The sequence below is a fragment of the Anomaloglossus baeobatrachus genome, chromosome 5 (assembly GCF_048569485.1).
Source record: "Anomaloglossus baeobatrachus isolate aAnoBae1 chromosome 5, aAnoBae1.hap1, whole genome shotgun sequence".
In the NCBI taxonomy this organism is placed as follows: Eukaryota; Metazoa; Chordata; class Amphibia; order Anura; family Aromobatidae; genus Anomaloglossus; species Anomaloglossus baeobatrachus.
The window spans coordinates 523,623,561-523,645,596 of record NC_134357.1 but is presented as its reverse complement, the minus strand read 5'-3'; the positions used below and the strand labels follow the sequence as shown (position 1 = coordinate 523,645,596).

General features: G+C 43.6%; 1 protein-coding gene across 1 annotated transcript in view; it reads left to right on the top strand.

Annotated features, from left to right (window-relative positions):
- LOC142312884 (uncharacterized) overlaps positions 1-22,036 on the top strand; it is a 361,786-nt gene that overhangs the window by 128,507 nt on the left and 211,243 nt on the right. The window contains exons 27-30 of the mRNA XM_075351868.1: positions 13,860-13,964; positions 14,094-14,273; positions 14,356-14,479; positions 17,063-17,922. Coding sequence (XP_075207983.1) covers positions 13,860-13,964; positions 14,094-14,273; positions 14,356-14,479; positions 17,063-17,922 — 1,269 coding nt within the window. The remainder of the gene's footprint in view (positions 1-13,859; positions 13,965-14,093; positions 14,274-14,355; positions 14,480-17,062; positions 17,923-22,036) is intronic.

The window sequence follows — 22,036 nt, the reverse complement described above, 5'->3', positions numbered from 1 at the left end:
TTATTTTAAAATTACTCAGAGATCCGAACCTCCGCAATTCAGCCATTATGTTGGGTAGACTAATGAGTGGAGAGGTAACGTACAGGAGCAGATCATCTGCGAATAAAGCTAATTTATGGTCCTGTTTGTGAAATGTAACCCCTTTAATTGATATATTGCTCCTCAATGCCACCGCCAGATGTTCCATGGTCAGAATATATAATAATGGGGAAAGGGGGCACCCTTGTCTTGTTCCATTACATATTGTAAAGGAATCTGAGAGGGAGCCATTTATTTTGATTTGTGCTGTGGGCGAAGAGTAGAGTGCTGTAACTCTGTTCATCATGTGCTCTCCCAACCCTATGTTTTTAAGGACCTGAAACATGAAACCCCAGTGCACCCTGTCAAACGCCTTCTCTGCATCTACCGACAGGATGCACATGGGGATCCCGTGACGTCTTGCGCCGTCAATCAGGGAGATGGTCCTCAGGGTGTTGTCCCTGGCTTCTCTTCTGGGCACGAAACCCACCTGGTCTGGATTTACCAGTCTGGGAAGAAGGTCTCGTAACCTATTTGATATCATTTTAGAATAAAGCTTGATATCTAGATTTATGAGCGAGATCGGTCTATAGTTGCAGCAAAGAGATGCGTCCTTCCCTGGTTTTGGTATAACTGTGATGTGGGCCATCAACGCCTGGGGAGGGAACGCACCCCCTGCAGATATATATCTACAGACCGATAGGAACAGAGGATTTAGAAGTTCTGAAAATTGTTTATAGAAACCCGCTGAAAACCCGTCTGGACCTGGGCTTTTCCCTGACTTCAAATCTGAGACTACCGCATTGACCTCCTCCAGGGAGAAGTCCTCTTCCAGCTCCAGTAAGGTATCATTTGAGATGGAAGGGAGATTATGGGATTTCAGGTAAGCTTTAACATCATCTTGAGTCCCATATGGCGCTATGTGTCCCGATTGTCCCCTAATATCATAAAGCGCCTTGTAGTATGTGCGGAAGCCTGCTAAAATGTCCTGGTTGCTATGCAAATGACCATCACTTCCTGGGTCTTTTATGAAAGGGATGTAAGTATTCATGGAGCGGGGATGGAGGGCCCTTGCAAGAAGCTTCCCACTTCTATTGCCCAGTTGATAAAAGCGGCTTTTGAGATGTTCTCTTAAGCCCCTGGATTTCTGGTCTAATACCTCTAGTAATTTATGTCTGGTTGTAGAGAGTTGTGCGTAGGTTGTAGGAGATGAGTCCCGTTTGTGTTTGCTTTCTAGTGAGGCAATCTGGTTAGATAACTGCGTTATTTCAATGGCTCTTTCTTTTTTCAGGCGGGTACCATGTGAGATCAAAATGCCCCTTAATACACATTTCAGTGATTCCCACTGGATTGCAGGAGAAGTGGTATCACATTCATGATCTCTAATAAAGTTATGAATTGACTGGGTAAGGTCCGCTTTGCATAACTGATCCTGTAATAGGTTTTCATTCAGTCGCCAGGTGAAATTTGATTTGACACGAGGCCCTAACTGAATCGATAAGTAAATGGGAGCGTGGTCTGACCATATTATATTACCTATGGTCGCTTCTACTGTCATGTCTAGGAGGGCATGAGAAATGTGGAAGGAGTCAATTCTGCTATAGACAGAATGGACCGAGGAATAGAAGCTGTAATCTTTGGTGTCCGGATGAAGAATCCTCCATATGTCCACCAATCTCAGACCATGCATGTGCTTTTTGACCCTTTGTATGACTGAGGCCGGATAGGACGACTTACCCGAGGACACATCGAGGGCCGGGTTCATTGGTAGATTAAAATCGCCTCCTAATATCACCGGAGAGGAGTCCGCAAAATCTTCCAGAATTTTCCTCCCGTCTGCACAGAATCTGTCCTGCCCCTGGTTAGGAAAGTACATGTTAGCAATAACAAAGATATTGGTTTTCCAAGAAAGCTTTAAGAAAATATATCTTCCCTTGGGGTCGATACAGGAGTCTAACACCTCTGGTATGAAGGACCTATGAAATGCCACGGAAACCCCCTTAGACTTAGCATCAGGATTCGAGCTATGGTGCCAAATCGGGTAGTAAGCCGAGGAACACTTAGGAATTGCATCTGACCTAAAGTGAGTTTCCTGAAGCATCAAGATGGCCACCCGTTGCTTATGACAGGAATATGCTATCTGTTTTCTTTTTTCAGGGACATTCAAACCTTTAACGTTGAAGGAGCAAAACTTGACACTATCCATAATGCAGGTCAGCTGGAAGCATGATGTGGTATCTGGGGGCTGGTGCAGTCAGGTGAGAGGGAAGGATAGAGAAGAAAGAAAGACAGAGAAAAGAAAGAGCAAGGTTTAGGTCAAGGGACCTAAAAGGTGGGTAAGGAACCCTAGTATTAAGTGGTGCAAAATTTCCATGGCAATGGATTGCCATTTGCACTAAGGGGGGTTAGAGGAAGCCAAGAACGGCAGCGAGTCCGTTCCTTACCCCCCGCCTCTAATACAATATGATATATCATTATAAAGCGCACTAACTATATGCTCCCGCTAAAACTTTATCATCTAAAGAAAAGTAAACATCATAACAGGCTATTATTCTAGGCATTGACCCCAATCAGCATTCCCGGTAGGTAAGCAAAGTGTTCAGATCAGGGACAAGATTCTAGTAATTGTAAAAAACAAGAAAATCACATGAGTCTCCCGGGCTTATTTCTCAAAAGGCCCAGATCTTCGCCTCTAGACGGTCCAGCCCCACAGGGTCCAGTCAGTAAAGGCTAGGGGAAGACACTCCCAACCAGGTCCACCAGGTGGAGGATCCAAGTGGATCTATAACACAAACAGTTTACTGCTTCCTCCTATGAGGTTTAAGTGGTACATGACCCAATGTCAGAACCTCTGATAACACCTGTGAAATAACACAATGCTAGTCTGGAAAGAAGCAATATTAGGTGACAGGAGAAAGACTTTCAACAAATCACAGTAACTTGCAACGATGCCTTTGATGCAATTTCATGGAAAGGCCCTCCCCTGCGGCTCCAGGGATAATTGGCTATCATGCCGGAAGGGCCCATGAAGGTTATCCCCAGTAGGAAACAGGGGTGCTACACAGGACCGCTACCCTGTCGGATTGCTCTTGTCAGGACCTCTTTGTCTCCCATGGCGACGGACTGGCTGCCATACTGGGGGTTCCACAGGGAGTTGGGGGCCTGAGGGCCAATCCGGCAGTGCTACCATAGGAAGCTCGAAAGTCCCTAAGAACTTAGCCAGATCTCCGAGTTTGCGAAAGATTGCTGATTTCCCATCCTTATGCGCTGTCAGCTGGAAGGGGAAACCCCATCTATATGGAATGTTTCTGTCCTGGAGGTGTTGGAGCAGGGGTTTTAATGCTCTTCGCAGCTGCAGAGTGCGTCTAGCCAGATCCGGTAATATCTGGACCTGGGACCCCTGGTAGTTGATGGATCCTGCCTGCCGCACCGCGGACATGATGGAGTCCTTTACCTTATAAAAGTGGACTCTACATATTATGTCCCTTGGACGTGAATCTGGAGGGGATTTGGGACCCAGGGCCCTATGTATGCGGTCTAACTCAATCGGCCCAGAGCTTTGTTCTCCCAGAATTTGAGCAAAGAGCTTCTGTGCCATGGCCTCCAGTTCAGGCGTGCCAATACTTTCAGGGATGCCACGGATACGGACATTATTTCGCCGATTGCGGTTCTCTAAGTCCTCTTGCCCTGAAGTGAGCTCATCAATCTTTGCTGAGTGGCTAAGTAATATTTTCCTTTGTAGGGACAACTCAGCAGTGATGGCTTCCTGGGACTTCTCCACCTCCTCTACCCTGTATGTGAATTCAGATTTCAGTGCCTGCAGCTCTTTCTTATAAGTATTCTCAAGCCTGCTAGCAAATCTGTCCAAATCTTTTTTTGTAGGCAAAGCCTTGATAGATTTACTTATCTCATGTAGATTAGGCAGATCTCCCTCATTGTCCTCCTCGCTGGAGAAGTCCTGCTGTGATTTCCCCGGCTCCTGCTGTGTCTGTGTTTGACTTTCCCGGGGCTGTGAGTTTTCCATGAGGGAGGCAGACGCCATCATTGATCTAGTGTTCCTGACGGCTGCTGAGGTACTCTGGCTGAGGAAACGATCCATGCTGCTCACTGTCTCCTTTATCTCACCTCGGTGTCTGGTGACTTTCCTGGATCTGCCCATAAGCAGGGAGATGTTAATGTGCTCTAATAGAGGCTAATGGGGGAAGTTCAGGACAGAGCTCCCAGCAAGTGCAGCTCACTCGGCCATCAGCAAGCCACGCCCCATGCACAGTCAATTTTGATAAACGGTTGAATTTATCTATTATTTGAGAGCAAGTGAAAACTTTTGCTGAAATATGGTCAATCTGTTTGCTATAGGAGATGGAGTGAAATCTTTTTCCTTGCGGCAACGCTTTGCCTGCTCCATGTCATCCAAATACTTGTCAAAGTTAAACTCCTCATCTGATGAGGATGAAGATATGGCAACAGTAGAACTGTCAGGGCCCAAGTCCTCTTGCGCCTGGCAGTCCTGTAGGCCACTCATCCTAACTGCTACCTCAGTCAGAGCTTCTTTTCTAGTAAGCTGTTGATCATCAAGCAGTATACGATGAGTTGGGTACACATAAACAGCTGCCAGAAGAATTTTATTTTCCAATAGTTGTGTCTGTCTCCGTTTCATTGAAACAGAAATGCCATCTGCGATTATACCTATTTGGGACAGGCAAAATAGCAAGTTCTTCCACTTCCTTATGAAAATGCCAGGAGTTATATCCTCAGCTTGTAATTTTTTAGACACGGTAAATGGGTGATTAAGCAATTCCTTCAATTCAGCCATCTGTGTCCATTGACCTTCATTGAGGGTTACCATAAGAAACGGTTTTAGTTCAAGCAATCGCTCAATCATTAAATAAGTGCTGCCCCACCGAGTGGCTTGATCGACAATTGCCCCTTTCCCCGTATGTCTATTCAAGATGGAATTAATTTTAGGGCTTCTGGCGGCAATAACCAATTTCCTCACTTTTCCAGTCAGATTTCCAGCATGTCCCTCTTGCAGACTATCTCTTATTACCAGCTACAGCGTGTGCACAACACAGCGCATGTGATGAATATGAAAGTGTTTTGAAGCAGCTTCAACAAGATCATCTAATTCTAAAGTATCATTTTGCTGTCCTTCTGTTGTAATATCGGTTTGTTCCTCAGTTACATGAACAGCACTGTGGCTCCATCTCACACATACTGAATCCTAAATTTACTTCTAGCTGTTGTTCATTACTCTCATTCATCAGTGTAATTGTACTTATCATGTTTGAAGAATTGTTTTGTGAAGATCTGTTTTTGGGCTCAAAAACAGATCCTCACAAAAAATTAGCATATCAGTTTGTGTGGCCTTTTTCTAATCTGCTTTTGCTATTGAAAACATTATCTATGAGCTCAAAAATCTTTTGAGGTGATGCGGTTTTTTAAAAAGCTGATCTGCTTTTGAAGCTGAAAAACGTATCTTCAAAAAACGCAGCAAAAACGCTGTGTGTGAATGTAGCCTTAGATCAGGAATAGAACAGCCATTTAGAGGACATTTCATAACTTTCCCAAATTCCTATGAAAAAATATTCAGCACATTCTGCATTCAACTACTGTCCCCAATTTATTATATATTTTAGGAGTCAGAGTTGGTCCATTTTATACCGACTCCGACTCCACCAAAATGAACACCGACTCAGACTCCACGACTCCGACTCCACAGCCCTGCCTGAGATACACAAACTTCACAACAAAGAAGAAACATTAAACAATTATTTTCCATTTGTGTCGGTGGGTACCAATCCGGAATATTTAGAATTGACCTCAGTCCACAATCCTTTGTACATTTAGCTCAGTTAAGAACAGAGAAACGATACAATTAATTAGTGTCAAGAGGGATAAGTTCCACATTTCCCATACTTTTATTGAATTTCTCTGGACAATCCTCTATTCTGCTACACAGTCCGCTCCTAGGTAAGCATTGCGTTCACTAACTCCATCCACTCTCGCACCATAGGGGGAGAGCTGCCCATCCACCGTAATGCTATGAGTTTTCTGCCCATAAATAGAAATTCCCTTTGGAAAATTTTGTGGTGGTGTGATCACATCTCTTCTTCCAGAACTCCGATCAAACAGAGGAGCGGGTCGAGGGGTATAGCGAAGAGGGCTAGGGAGGATAGGTCTGATAAAACCTCTCTCCAGAAAGAGGCAATCTCTGAGCACCCCCAGATTAGATGGATAAAATCCAAGTTCTCTTCATGGCATCGCAAACAATTTGGGGTTGCCCGATGATGCATTTTGAATAGTCTCAGTGGGGTTAAAAACTGTATGCCAGGTGCCCTATGTAAAGTTGGATCATTTTATTGTTAATTGAGGGTGAGACCTTAGTTGGGGACTCCAGAATTTCTTCCCAGTCTTCCTCTTGTATATTCAGAACTAGCATTTTCCATTTCCCCCTGACTATCAGTGGCTGAGATTCATTCCCTACAGACAGTAAGTAGGTGTACAGAGATGAGATCAATCTTTTAGGTCCCTGTGAGCACAGAATCCCTATCAAAAAGAAAGAGGATATTAAAACTGCTGCCTTGCATACAGGGCTGTGGAGTCGGAGTCGTGGAGTCGGAGCTCATTTTGGTGGAGTGGGAGTCGGTATAAAATGCACCGACTCCGACTCCTAAAATATATAATAAATTGGGGACAGTAGTGCAATGCAGAATGTGCTGAATATTTTACTAAATATAACATTTAGTATAATGCTTATATTTAAGGGAAAAATGTATTGTAGTACAATGTGAACATCAGACATTTAATCATTTTTATGATACAATAATCAAGATATTTAGATAGAACATAAAATATATTTATTGGAATACAACTTTAGAACACAAAAAACTTATAAATTGTAAATATGTAATACAATATGTAATATATATATATATATACATACACACACACAAGATATATATGTAATTTACTGTATATTTATATTTATATATATTTATATGTATATAGTGTATTACATATTTACAATTTATTACAGTTTGTGTTCTAAAGTTGTATCCAATAAATATATTTTATGTTCTATCCAAATATCTTGATTATTGTATCATAAAAATTATTAAATGTCTGATGTTCACATACACATGTTCATGTACTACAATAAATTTTTCACCTAACTATAAGCAATATATGTAGGAGTTGGAGTCGGTGCAAGAGAAATTGAGGAGTCTGAGTCGAAGGTTTGGTTTACCGACTCCACAGCCCTGCTTGCATATGATGTTGAATCGCTGTTCTGAGCTGAAGATGTCTGAAGAAGTGACACCAAGCAACACCAAAATGGGACTGAGTTTGGTCGAAAGATAACAAAATGTTTTGTTCAAAAATATCATTGAGAGTAAGAACGCCCGTGTGCGCTCCAAAATGTGGAAGACGGATGATTCAGTAAGTTGGGGAAGTACGCATTTTGCCATAAGGGTATTTCAGCAATAGTGTCTGAAAAACATGACTTTCTTGGTTTGTCTCCAAACTTGTGCCAGTTGGAGAAGTGGTAACATTTTGGATGAGCCTAGTTTATCTGTCTCTAGAAACCTGAAGTTTGTTTTTTTGACTATTCTCGACCTTTGTATAATTACCTCTGATGTTCTCCGTCAATGGAATCGGTCAGCAGGTTTTGGCTATGAAATCTAACAGCATCATTAGTTAGGGGCAGAATACCTGATTACAGTGATGTCACTTAGTTTACTGGGTGCAGTAGTTATGAGAAAATCATAGTTTTCTCTGCTGCAGCTCTAGCTCAGCTCAGTTGTTGAGCTGTGTATAACATCACCTACACTACAGTTTTCTGTGTAGATTATATAGTGACAGAGAGCTGTTAATTAGTCCTGAGGGTGTGGTTGGACTTGGATGCACGAGGCCATATGTCCTGTAGTGATAAGCTCCTGCTGATAAAACACTGGTTATATTGAAACAGTTCAGTAAGTGCTGTAATCAGAGTCACTTCCGTATATTATGGAGAAATCTAGATATGGGGAACAAATTGCCCAATAGCGTGCAACCCTAGGGAGGGAGAGGGGAGTAAGTGCTGGTTATGCTCACCTGGTCGAGTTGTGATAGGCACAACTCCTATGTAGGCATGAAGAAAAACAGCTGCGGCTGCTGCCCTGTGGCTGCTTGATAGATTCTCCAGTTAATATTAAATCCAGTTGGATAAAATACGTTCGAAGGACGGCGGTGTTCGAGTAAATCGATTCTTCAACAATGATGTTAATAAGGATTTTTTTATTCACAATGTGTTTCAATGCCGTACCGGCAAATGAAAAACATCAGGGATTACATATAAAAATAACTAAGATTACATATAAAAATAGCAACATAAAGAGAAATAAATATCCTCCAAAAATTAAACAATTACTTACAGCAAAGAAGGGCAGCAGTTGTAAACCGCCCAGGCTAAAAACAAATACTCTAGCAGGATGCCGCTAAGCCCCCACCAAGTGGAGGCATCACAGGTGCAGGAAGAGAAAATCACACACACACTTCCAATCCATGGAGGGGGCGATTGCTAGACGATAAAACTGCACACTGATGGCTTGGATAGAGCGCTGTTCACACATGCAGATGCACAAACATAAGCCCGCAGCCTATTAAGTGACGCTCATACTATTAGATCAGGCTGGCTGCCAAGCTATACTCTCTGTTAGGCTGCTTTCACACATCCGGTTTTTCCTGTGCGGCACAATCCGGCGCTTTGCAGAAAAACCGCAACCGTTTTTTTTTTGCCGCCGGTCGCGTTTTTTTTGCATAGACTTTCATTAGTGCCGGATTGTGCCGCATGGGCTTGCGTCCGTTTTTTGCCGCATGCGGCAGATTTAGCCGATGCGGAGGCCGGATGGAACGTTGCCTGGCACGTTTTTTTGTCCGGCAAAAAAAACGCATCGCGCCGCATCCAGTCGATGCGGCGCGATTTGCAATGCATGCCAATGCCAATGCATGCGGAAAACACCGCATCCGGCCGCCGCATGCGTTTTTTTCAACTGCGCATGCTCAGTAGCGTGCCGCAAGCGGCAAAAACCGGACGGGCCGCATGTCGAAAACTTATGCAAAGGATGCGGTTTTGTCGCTGCATCCGTTGCATAGGTCTTCGAGCTGGATTGGCTGGCTCTGCTAAAACCGGAGGTGTGAAAGCAGCCTTAGGCCTTGCATATTGGAGTCCTGTCCCTGTATGGTGTAAACAGCGCTCTATGCAAGCCATCAGTGTGCAGTTTTATCATCTAGCAATCGCCCCCTCCATGTTTTGGAAATGTGTGTCTGATTTGCTCCTTCTGCACCTGTGATGCCTCCACTTAGTGGGGGTTTAGCTGCATCCTGCTAGAGTACTATTTTTTGGCCTGGGCGATGTACAACTACTGCCCTTCTTTGCTGTAAGTAATTGTTCAATTTTTGGAGGATATTTATTCCTCTTTATGTTGCTATTTTTATATATAGTGTAGGGACCTATAAACATGAGGTCCCATGACGAGGATTGTAGGCTTCCATTTTATGGCCATAATACCAACTAAAACCTCTTTTTTTTTGTACAGGATGCAGCCAGACCCCTTTCTGTTAGGCCTTGCATATTAGAGTCCTGTCCCTGTATGGTGCACACATGGAGTGCTATCAAGCCAAACATCACCAAGCACAATGTCTAAACTATGCCTTGGTCAGACCCCATGTGAAATACTGTGTACCAATTCAAAAAAAGACATCAATATATTGGAACAAGTCCAGAGAACAGTAACCAAGATCTGCAAACCATGTCATATGAAGACCAGCTAAAATAACTAGGAATGTATAGTTTGCAAAAGAGAAGGCTGAGAGGAGACTTAATAACGGTCTGAAAATATCTGTAAAGTGGTCACAGTGCAGAGGGAACTACCCTATTCTTATTAGCACATGGAAGTACAAGAAGCAATGGGATAAAACTAAAAGGAAGGAGATTCAGATTAGACATAAGGAAAGACTTTCAGACAGTGATGGCAGTCACAGAGTGGAACAGGCTACTGCGGGAGGTAGCCACAACCATCAATGGAAATCTGCAAGCAGAAGGAGGATAAACATATAGCTGGGATGATTTTGGAACCAATGGCCCTTGAGGTCCCTTCTAACTTTACCATTCTATGAGCATCAGATGGAATCCTAAACCCAAGGTTTAATGTGTATTCACCCTTTACCCCTCCATTAATCCCTTTCTTATCGGCCTATTATCCCATCCTACACCCCTCTTATATCCGTCTTCTGATAACCACTGTATAGTTATATTCCCCTCTAGAGATATAGTCTTGCATTCTCACGTTGTAGAAGTAGGGATGTGTGTATATGTGTGTTTGTGTTTATTGGGATATGGACTGTTAAAGCATTTCTTATGATATGATGAAGGTATAATTATGTATGATTGTATGCCACTATAATCTGTAATCATAAACTTGTTTTACTTTATCGTACCTACACCAAGTGTGGCGAGTCGTAAATAGTGTAAAGGAACAGGAACATTTACAAAGGATAGATTATTAGAATACGAATATCAGACAATACCGTTTTACATCCTTCAAAGGACATATTTATGGCCTCAGGACTTGGGAAACATCTAATAGCGAAGCCCCCATCAGCTCTGGCTATGTACAGTTGAAACCAGAAGTTTACATACACTATCTAAATAGACACATCTGCAGGTTTTTCTCACTATAAAACCAGAATAAATCTTTCCCGTTTTCGGTCAATTAGGAACCAAAATTATTTATATTTGCCAAATGCCAGAATTAGAGAGAGATTACATCCATTTCATTAGTATTTGGTACCATTGCCCTTAAACTGTATGACTTGTGTCAAATGTTTTGGATCTCCTTCCACAAACGTCTCACAATAGTTGGTTGGAATTTGGTTTTTCAATAGGATTGAGATCAGGGTTTTGTGATGGCCACTCCAAGACATTGATTTTGTTATTCTTAAGCCACTTTGTAGCCAGTTTGGCAGTGTGCTTCTGGTCATTGTCCATTTGGAAGACCCATGTCTGCTCAAGCTTTAAGTTCCTGGCTGATGTCTTGAGATGTTGCTTCAGTATTGCCACACAATCTTCTTTCTTAATGATGCCATCTATTATGTGAAGTGCACCAGTCCCTCCTGCAGCAAAACAACCCCACAACATGATACTGCCACCCACATGTTTCACAGTTAAGATTTTGTTTTGAAGCTTCAAAGCTTCTCCCTTTTTCTTCCAAACGTAACGATGGTCATTATGGCCCCAAAGACGTCCTCTACACATGGCTCCGCTCCCCCATAGACACGCGGCTCTGCTACATCCACACTGTAAATCCCTCCTGACCCCACACATAACCAGCGCTATGACAACCAGCACAGCAGAGTCCTGCATACACTGAGGAGCTGACCATGTGACCCCTGACTCCTCCCCTCCATGTGACATCATCACAGGTCCTGGAAGCACAGAGCAGCCATATATCTAGTGTGCGGCTCTGCAGGAGGAGGTATGTGGAGATTCCCCATTACTGGGCGCAGTAACCCCTCCATTCCCGGAGATAGTGTCCCCTCCCCCAGCTCTGCCATGTGTATATGTACAGTAATATACAGCTGGGTGTGCTCATGTATACAGGGAGGTCACTCTGGGTTTGGGGACAGATGACGCTTTCTCTCTGGGGGGGAGATTATAGGGAATGAAGGTGTCTGGTTTTATTAGTCATGGAATTATGGGAAAATGTATTCTTCCTTATTTCAGTTTTATAGTAACGGTATTTTGTAATGAATTGTATTTTTGCATTTCTCAGGTGGTGAGAACTCTCACTTTCCTCATTTGCAGGGCATTACAGTAGCCAAATGTGTGTGTGATTTGCTCCTTCTGCACCTGTGATGCCTCCACTTAGTGGGGGTTTAGCTGCATCCTGCTAGAGTACTATTTTTTGGCCTGGGCGATGTACAACTGCTGCCCTTCTTTTTGGAGGATTAATTGTATTCCCTTGTATTAGGGCGGCTTTGCACACTACGACATCGCAGGTGCGATGTCGGTGGGGTCAAATCGAAAGTGACGCACATCCGGCGTCACTTGCGATGTCGTACTGTGTAAATCCTAGATGAAACGATGAACGAGCGCAAAGGCGTCGTTATTGTATCATTGGTGTATTCTCCGACATTTCTATAATGCCGGTGCAGAGACAGGTACGATATAGTTCCTCGTTCCTGCGGCAGCACACATCGCTGTGTGTGAAACCGCAGGAGCGAGGAATATCTCCTACCTGCCTCCCGGCTGTAATGAGAAGGAAGGAGGTGGGCGGGATGTTTACATTCTGCTCATCTCCGCCCCTCCGCTGCTATTGGCCGCCTATCGTGAGACGTCGCTATGACACCGCATGACCCGCCCCCTTAGGAAGGAGGCGGGTCGCCGGCCAGAGCGACGGTCGCAGGGCAGGTGAGTGCATGTGAAGCTGGCGTAGCGATAATGTTCGCTACGGCAGCTATCACAAGATATCGTACCTGCGACAGGGGCGGGCACTATCGCACTCGACATCGCAGCATCGGCTTGCGATGTCGTAATGTGCAAAGCCCGCCTTAGACATCATCGGCAGACTTCAGTGTACACATGCTTACAGTATCTTGGTACTCATATAGAAAAGAAAGCTTAGTTATAGAAAAGTTGTAAAGTTCCCCTAGAATCTGTAGAAACCTTTTGCTCTTATGCGCGGAAACCATGCAGTTTTGCTTAACGAGAGAGACAACAGATTCTCCATAATTTGTGCTGGAAAGTGGACTAAATTCAGCCGCTGACTATCATGGTGTTAGTTATGCTGAATGATTACTGTAGAAATTGAAACGTAGGCAGACGTTGTATACACTATGGAATTTCCACAGATTAAATTCACCAGCACTGAACTCATGTTCCTGTCCATACAAAACGAGAGAGAATGCAACATCTATATGTTATATCGTCGGTCGCATAAGTTTCCAATTATTATCTTCAGTATATCAATAATTGGTATCCTTTATGATGTCACTTCAGCTCCTCTTCTCTCCATTCAGGTCCCTATAATATCGGATCCTCTCAGTGGAGATCTGCGATATAAGAGAATTTTCCTGATTGACTGTCACGCTCCCGGTCCTACCGCGCTGCTCACTACCCATCGCTCCAACCGCTGGGGTCCCCGCTCCCCTGCCCTCCTGCTACCCCGTCCAGACCTTTTCCCCGTCGGCTCCACGCCGCTCACTCACTGCAGCCACCTGCGCTCCAGAGTCCTGCGTCTCCTCCTGTTGTCTCGGCTCTGAATTCCGGGTTGCGGCACTCACACATGCACACTAGGGGGTGCGCGCGTGCACTCACCTAGACTTAAAAGGCCAGCACAGCTGTCCGGAATATCACTAATAAGTAACTTTGGGTATTTAAGACTTGCATTCCTGTAGCTTGTTTCTTGTACTAGTTGTTCAGGTCCCGCCTGTGCTTGGTGTAACTCTGTCTCTGCTTGCAGATCCTGAGTACCGTTCTGAACACACACTCCAGCCTGATCCTGTTAACCTGCACCAGCCTCCACCTCTGGACTTCGGCCTGATCCTGTTAACCTGCACCAGCCTCCGCTCCTGGACTTCAGCCTAACTCCTGTGACCTGCACCAGTCTCAGTTGTGGACTTCTACCTGATCCCGTTAACCTGTACCTGGTCCAGATCAGATCCTGCAGCCAGTGACTCTTGCTGATCCCGACTTCCGTGCATCTAGGCCCTCTGCGGTTACGCCCGACAGTCCCTGTATAGAGGTTTGCTCCAGGCCGTGTCGCAGTGGAGACCGGTGCACGGTCCAGTGGGTCCACTCCTAGGACTATCCTTGCATTGACCCATCAAGGATGGATAGGGACAGAGACAAGATAGTGGAGGGGATATTACACCTCACCCTAGAGATCCTCTTCCAGCTTACTGGAGAGGTGAGAGATTCTGATGACGTCACATTACATCATTCTTATCTATGAGAATAACAGATGGACAGAACTGGAGAGGTGAGGACTCTGGAAATGTCTGTAGTGAGATTTATTAATGTGTCTCTCCATAACCAGGATTACACAGTGGTGAAGAAGACATCTAGTGAGTGCTGTCAGGCCCCTGTGTCTGAGGGATGGGGAAGACCCCTGAGCCCAATCACGGGGCCTCCACCTCACCCCCTGATACATGAGGACGTCAATGACCAGAAGATCCTAGAACTCACCTACAAGATGATTGAGCTGCTGACTGGAGAGGTGACACTGCTGGGAATGCTGGGACATTATACAGTAACGCTATGAAGGGATCGGGGGATGACGGTATCATTGTATGTGTCAGGTTCCTATAAGGTGTCAGGATGTCACCATCTATTTCTCCATGGAGGAGTGGGAGTATTTAGAAGGGCACAAAGATCTGTACAAGGAGGTCATGATGGAGGTTCCAGAGCCCCTCACGTCACCAGGTAATAAACAAAACTCATTTGTAGTGAAGCTAATTTTTTTCATTTAAATGTTATTTTATTTGCAAACACCCGTATCCTCCACCGACTCCTTAATACAGTCACGGCCGAAAGTGTTGGCACCTTTGAAATCCTTAGATATTTCTTCCCTTCCTGAAAATTATTGATCTGTTTTGTTATACACATTTACTTCCTTTGTGTGTATTGGAACAACACACAAAAAAAAACCAGAGAAGAAAGGAGAATTGAACTTAATTTCCCACAACCCCCACCCCAAAATGTTAAGGACAAAATTGTTGGCAACTTTCCAATTGTTGGTAAACAAGGTTGTTTCAAGCTTGTGATGCTTGTTGAAACTCACCTGAGGCAAGTAATAGGTGTGGGCAATATGAAAATCACACATAAAAAGGGGAGTTGACTCAATCTTTTCATTGTGTGTCTGTGTGTGTCACACTAACCATGGAGGACAGAAACAGGGGAAGAGAACTGTCTGAAGACTTGAGAACCAACATTGTTGAAAAATATCAACAATCTCAAGGTGACAAGTCCATCTTCAGAGATCCTGAAGTTCCTTTGTCCAGAGTGCGCAACATACTTAATAAGTTTACAACCCATAGCTAATATCCCTGCACGTGGTGGCAGAGAAAAATTGATGAAAAGTTGCAATGTCCTGATGGTGGATAAGCAGCTCCAATCAAGTTCCAAAGAAATTCACACTGTCCTGCAGGCTCAGGGTGCATTAGTGTCAGCGCAAACTATCTGTCTACATTTGAATCAAATTAAATGCAGTGTCAGGAGACCCACGGAGGACCCACTGATGACACAAACCTAAAAAGGCTGGACTGCAGCTTTTGGGAAAGCGCATTGTGGACAGATGAGACCAATGTAGAGATTTTTGGTAAAGCATATCATTCTACTGTTTACCAAAAATGAAATGAGGCCTACAAAGAAAAGAATACAGCACCTACAGTCAAATATGGTGGAGGCTCAATGAGGTTTGGGGGTTGTTTTGCTGCTTCTGGCACTGGGTGCCATGACTGTGTGCAATAACACTGTAGGATAAGCTCGGCTCAACTGCAAAACCTGGTGCTCAGAAGAAAAAGTAATGTCAATATAGAAAAAATTCTGGCACACAGTCAAGAAAGAAATTATCAAGTCAATAGATTGCTTTGTGTTATCTTGAATTTTTATTTGAAAATAAAGTCAATAAAGTCAATATGTGACAATCAATATGGTGAGAATTTCATCAAAAATAATTGGTCCGACGTTTTGGCTCAATATTGAGCCTTCATTAGAGACATATTTTGTTCCTATATTATTGTTTCACTTGGTGGTTTTCACCTTATTTCTTTCTTGACTGTGTGCCAGAATTTTTTCTATAATGACTGTGGGAAAGGCATCATGAAATCTGAAGATTATCAAGGATTGTAGGTTGCAATGTGATGCCCAGATCCACTTCTATGCCTTTTTGTGGCTCTTACAGTCTCTCTGTATCTCTGTTGCAACCTGCTGATGACACAATGAGCTCAGTGTCCACTTCCATCTGAGAACATCCTGCTTGAAGCCTCACAATGGTGAGGTACTGTTAATGAATTGTTGGGCGCCATCTTGACCTCATGATGTCAAAATGTGAACAGCATGGCTACTGTCACGTGGAGTTTTGCACAAACTTCGCTGACTGTCATGGCAGCGTTGGGTGCTGTTCAGATTGCAGATTCTGACACTTTGCCTGATGGTTTCTCTGGTATCTGAGATTAACACAGGCAGAGTCCAGTGTCGACCTGCTGTGTGCCAATTCATAGGCAAGCTAGTAAGAGTTATATCTTCTGGTCTGCTTGCTCCTTTGGTCCTGTTGTGGGGAGGCCTATCAAATCTGCTCCTCTCCTATTTATACTAGTTGAAATCTTCCACCCATGTCAAGTATATTTTATTCTATGTTGTACTGTAAAGTGTGCGACTTATTGGTGAAAGTTGTGCTTATTTCTTGGTGCGATTGTGGAGTGTACCACTGTTATTTTGAAGTTTCCATCCTGCTCTTGTTTTTTCTGCTGAACCTCCTATTATCTTTATCTCTGTGCGTGTGTGTGTGTGTGTGTGTACTGTGTAACAAGAGCTTTTGTTTTCCCTCTGTTTTTATCTGTAGATTTCATCACACTCCTTTCCCATCCCTCCCTGAGGGGATGTGGTAGTGGAATCAGATCAGGACTGATCAGGAGCAGGGCCAGGAAGGAGACTCAGGCCTCTCCACCATCAGGAGTATCCCTGACATTAGGGATAGCATAGGGCCCCCCGAACTTTATGGACAGCCTAGAAGCCCTGATTGCCCATTACCCCATAGTCATTGTGACAGCCATATTAACTTCACTTGAAAAGGTTAAAGTGCATTTAGGATCATCTTGAAATTTCACTTGAAAGCCAAATATCCCTACCTTTTTTGTGAGTAGTGTGAAATGTGTGTATGTGTATATATATATATATATATATATATATATATATATATATATATATATATATATATATGTAGATATATATATATATATACACACAGACACACACACCACAATAATGTTATTTTATTCTTTGCAGGTCACTATATCGGAAGCTCAGAGGAACATTTGATGCCTAAAGATTTTAAAACAGAAGATTATGGTATCACAACATATATATATGAAGAGGATGCCATTATCCCAGATATACCTCCTGCCCTTCACAGCAAAGATCTATCATCTGATTCTTTTCAGCAGGTTCTATTTTTAGATTCATCACAGACCGTTAAGCAAAATCAAAATTACAGAAGGGATGATGAACCATCTTATACAACATATACATATGACGAGGATGCCATTATCCCTGATATACCTCCAGCCCTTCACAGCAAAGATCTATTATCCGATTCTTTTCAGCAGGTTCTATTTTTGGATTCATCACAGACAGTTAAGCAAAATCAAAATAACATAAGGGATGATGAACCATCTTACACATGGGAGGATCCATTTTCATGTTTAGAATGTGGCAAATGTTTTACTCGAAAAACAGTTCTCATTGACCATCAAAAAACTCACACAGGAGAGAAGCCATATTCATGTTCAGAATGTGGGAAATGTTGCACTCAGAGATCTGATCTCGTTAAACATCAGAGAACTCACACAGGGGAGAAGCCTTATTTATGTTCTGAGTGTGGTAAATGTTTTAGCCAAAAGTTTCATCTTGTTAGACATCAAAGAAGTCACACAGGGGAGAAACCATATTCATGTCCAGTATGTGGGAAATATTTTAACCAGAAATCACATGTTGTTAGACATCAGAAAAGTCACACAGGGGAGAAGCCATTTTCATGTTTTGAATGTGGGAAATGTTTTAGCCAGAAATCAAGTCTTCTTGCACATGAGAAAATTCACACAGGGGAAAAACCATTTTCTTGTTTCGAATGTGGGAAATGTTTTAACCAGAAATCAAATCTTACCGCACATTTCAGAAGTCACACAATAGGTAAAGACTTTTTATATCCAGAATGAGGAAAATGTTTTTACTTGACAACCAGTTTTGCTGCCCGCCCTCCCAAATCTCTGTTTTTTTGTAATCAGCATGAATGCTGAGTGCCAGTGTAGCCCACTGTTAATGACAGTTTAACTATAAATGTCTTTATTCCAAAATACAAATAGTATACAATGCAATATAGTTATATGAAACTGAAAATTGGCAAAAATCATTAGTAAATATTGGATTTAATGTATACACTTGTGTTTGGGCCTCTCTTTCTTTATTCATTATGTGTTATGATATTGCCTCAGCAACTTTGGAGTTAAGGGGAAAGCTGGTAGCCATTGTGTGTCTCCAGCTTAGAGTTAGGGGTACTTTGCACGCTGTGACATCGCTAACATCGGCTCGATAGTACCCACCCCCGTCGCACATGAGATATCTTGTGATAGCTGCCGTAGCGAACATTATCGCTACGGCAGCTTCACACTCACTTACCTGACCTGCGATGTCGCTCTGGCCGGCGACCCGCCTCCTTCCTAAGGGGGCGGGTCGTGAGACGGCAGACGGCGAAGGGGCGGAGATGAGCGGGACATAAACATCCCGCCCACCTCCTTCCTTCCTTCCGCATAGCCGGTGGAGGCAGGTAAGGAGATATTCCTCGCTCCTGCGGCTTCACACACAGCGATGTGTGCTGTCGCAGTAACGAGGAACAACATCGTATCTCCTATTGGTGTGACATTATGAAAATGACCGACGCTACACAGATCACCAATTTTCGACGCTTTTGCGATCGTTTATCGGCGCATCTAGGCTTTACATGTTGCAACGTCGTTACTGGTGCCGGATGTGCGTCATTTTCGATTTGACCCCGACGATATCGCAGTAGCGATGTCGCAGCGTGCAAAGTACCCCTTAGTGTAAATCAATTTACATGTTCCATTCCACCGGACATGACAGTGATCTGTGGCCACTGCATGGGGTGCCTGTTAGCTGCCGCAGCTAATTTTTTTGCTTAGAGGAAATCTGTCACCAGGTTTTTAACACATAATCTGAGAGTAGCATAACGTAGGGTCAGAGTTATGTCACTTACTGGGCTGCTTAGTGTAGTTTTGATAAAATCACTGTTTAATCAGCATCAGATTATCATTAGAGGACTACTTGCTGCAGGTAGTCCAACATATTTACGAGCTCTGTATAACTGCTAGATCTGCAGCAGAGAAAATGTTGATTTTAACAAAATTTTAACAGCAAACAGCTCAGTTAGTGACACATCGCTGGAATCAGGGTCTCTATCTCACATTATGCTGCTCTCAGATGGGTGAGCAAAAACCTGGTGACAGATTCCCTTTCATATGTGTCACGCTTCAGGCTGACTAATCAAAAGAAGATGTCTACAGTGAAGTATGTCGGTGACTCTGTGATACCTACAGTAAGGAATGGCGAAGGATCTGGTATGTCTACAGTAAAGCATGGCAGTGGATTAGTTATGCCTACAATGAAACATGGAGAGGGTTCTGTGATACCTACAGTGGAGCATGGTGATGGCCCTGTGATGCCTACAATGAAGCATGGCAGTGGTTCTGTGATGCCTACAGTGAAGCATGGCATCAACTTGGTGATGCTTATCGTAAAGCATGGTGGTGGCTCAGTGATGCTTGCAGTAAAGCATGGTGCTGGCTTGATGACGCCGACAATAACGCATTGTGATGGATTGGTGATGCTTACAGTTTAGCATGATAGCGGCTTGATTAAGCTCTGGAGCTGCTTTGCTTCCTCTTGGACTGGAAACCTGTAGCATGTAGAGTGCAAGATGGATTTAATCAAGTGTCTGGATATCCTAGGAAAAATGTCATGGCTTTTGTGACGAACCTGAAGCATGGGCATGATTGGGATTATACAACTGGACAGTGATCCCAAACGTATCACAGTTCAGAGAAGTTATTTTCAGAAGAAGTGAAGGAAGACTGTCACACCAGGACGAGGGAACGCCGGGCGTGAGCACAACAGGAGGGGTACACCAGGGAAGATGTAAAACAAGGCCCTGGTGATAGGGAGCACAGCGATCAGACACGGTTGAGTGTGAGGTGGTGATGCCTAACGTCCCTAGATGGGTCCTTCTACCTGTGCGTAATCACGTGCTTAGGCCCTGGCTTACCCTGGACTATCCCTGGCTAGTGAGCAGGCCAGCAAGACACTAGTCTTAGTACTAACATAAATACAACACAAGGGAGAGGAGACAGATACAAAAGAACTCCAAATAATCTCGGAGACTTCTTCTCAGGTCAGTATAGATCACTGGCACATAGGAGAGCCAGGTATGAGTTTAAATAATCAAGAGGAGTGGCATTAAGGTGCAGCGGCTGAGATTTAAGGCCACGTCTCTCTAAGCGACATCGCTAGCGACATCGTTGCTGAGTCACGTTTTTTGTGACGCAACAGCGATCTTGCTAGCGATGTCGCTGTGTGTGACATCCAGCAACGACCTGGCCCCTGCTGTGAAGTCACCGGTCATTGCTGAATGTCCTGGACCATTTTTTGGTCGTTGCTCTCCCGCTGTGAAGCACACATCGCTGTGTTTGACAGCGAGAGAGCAACGATCTGAATGTGTAGGGAGCAGAGAGCCGGCTTCTGTGGACGCTGGTAACCAAAGTACACATCGGGTAACCAAGCAAAGCGCTTTGCTTGGTTACCCAATATTTACCTTGGCTACCAGCGTCTGCAGCTTCTAGAAGCCGGTTCCCTGCACACGTAGCCAAGATACACATCGGGTAACTATAAGCAAAGCACTTTGCTTAGTAACCCGATGTGTACTATGGTTACTAAGCACAGCGTCGTTACACGGGTCGCTGGTGGCTGATCTCTGTGGAGATCTGCCTGATTGACAGCTCACCAGCGACCATGTAGCGACGCTCCAGCGATCCCTGCCACGTCAGATCAGATCGCTGTTGGGATCGCTGGAGCGTCGCTAAGTGTAACGGTAGCTTAAAGATAAATGTAATCTCAGCAGAATCAACAAGAAATCTTTAACCCCATGGCACCAACTGAAGTTATATCCACTCATGTTAAAAAGAACCTGCGATATGCAAATCACCATGACCTTATAATTACAGATAATGTAACGGTAACAGCCGAAAGCGACACACTTATGACAGATTCACAGTTGCCTGACTTCAACCCCACAGAAAATCTTTGGTGGTATGTGAAGAAGACAGTTGAAGTCCATAACCCCAAAATATTAGTGACCTGAAGGCCATTGCCATAAGGAAGCTGGTTTCTGTATATGCATCTTGTTTGCAGCAGGTTATAACAGGCAAAGGGTTAGTACTAAGTACAAAGACACTTGTCATGAGGAGTTGAACACTTCTGAGACTGCAGTAGTCAGTAAAAGTGACACTTTGTGGTGAATTTAAAGAAACCATTTGCTAAATTAGTTGTGATGAGCTATTCACTAAAGATAAGCAGATCAGGCAAAATTCGGATGCGACTGTTGCCGCATATTTTCTTGGTAAATTTGATTTGAAAAATTATTCTCAACCCCCCAAGATGTAAAATAAATTACTCACCTTACTACTTACTTTCATGACCTCTCTTCTCCTCACCACATCTTCAGACCTCTGCCGTTTTTGTTTTAAGTATCAGCGCACGCTGGGTGGGGACTTCTTTTTTTAAATCAGGTTCATTTTTATTTAACAGCAAAATTATACAACACATAAAATAATTCCCTCCATAGAAATATCACAGAAAGGGAAAAAACCTTTAGTCAATAAGAAAAACCACACAAATAACATAATAAACAATGCACCCGCAGTCCACGTCTCATTTCAATATGGGTCTCAAAGTGCATATTATTTCCCAATATATTCTCCATAGTATAGCTTACCCAGCATCATTATGACATTATATATATATATATACACATATACATGCACACACATATACATGCACACACATATACATGCACACACATATACATGCACACACATATACATGCACACACATATACATACACACACATTCCAGCAGTACGCATATCACCCTATTTGAGGAAATTTGTTAACCGGTCAGAAGGAGAAGGACCTG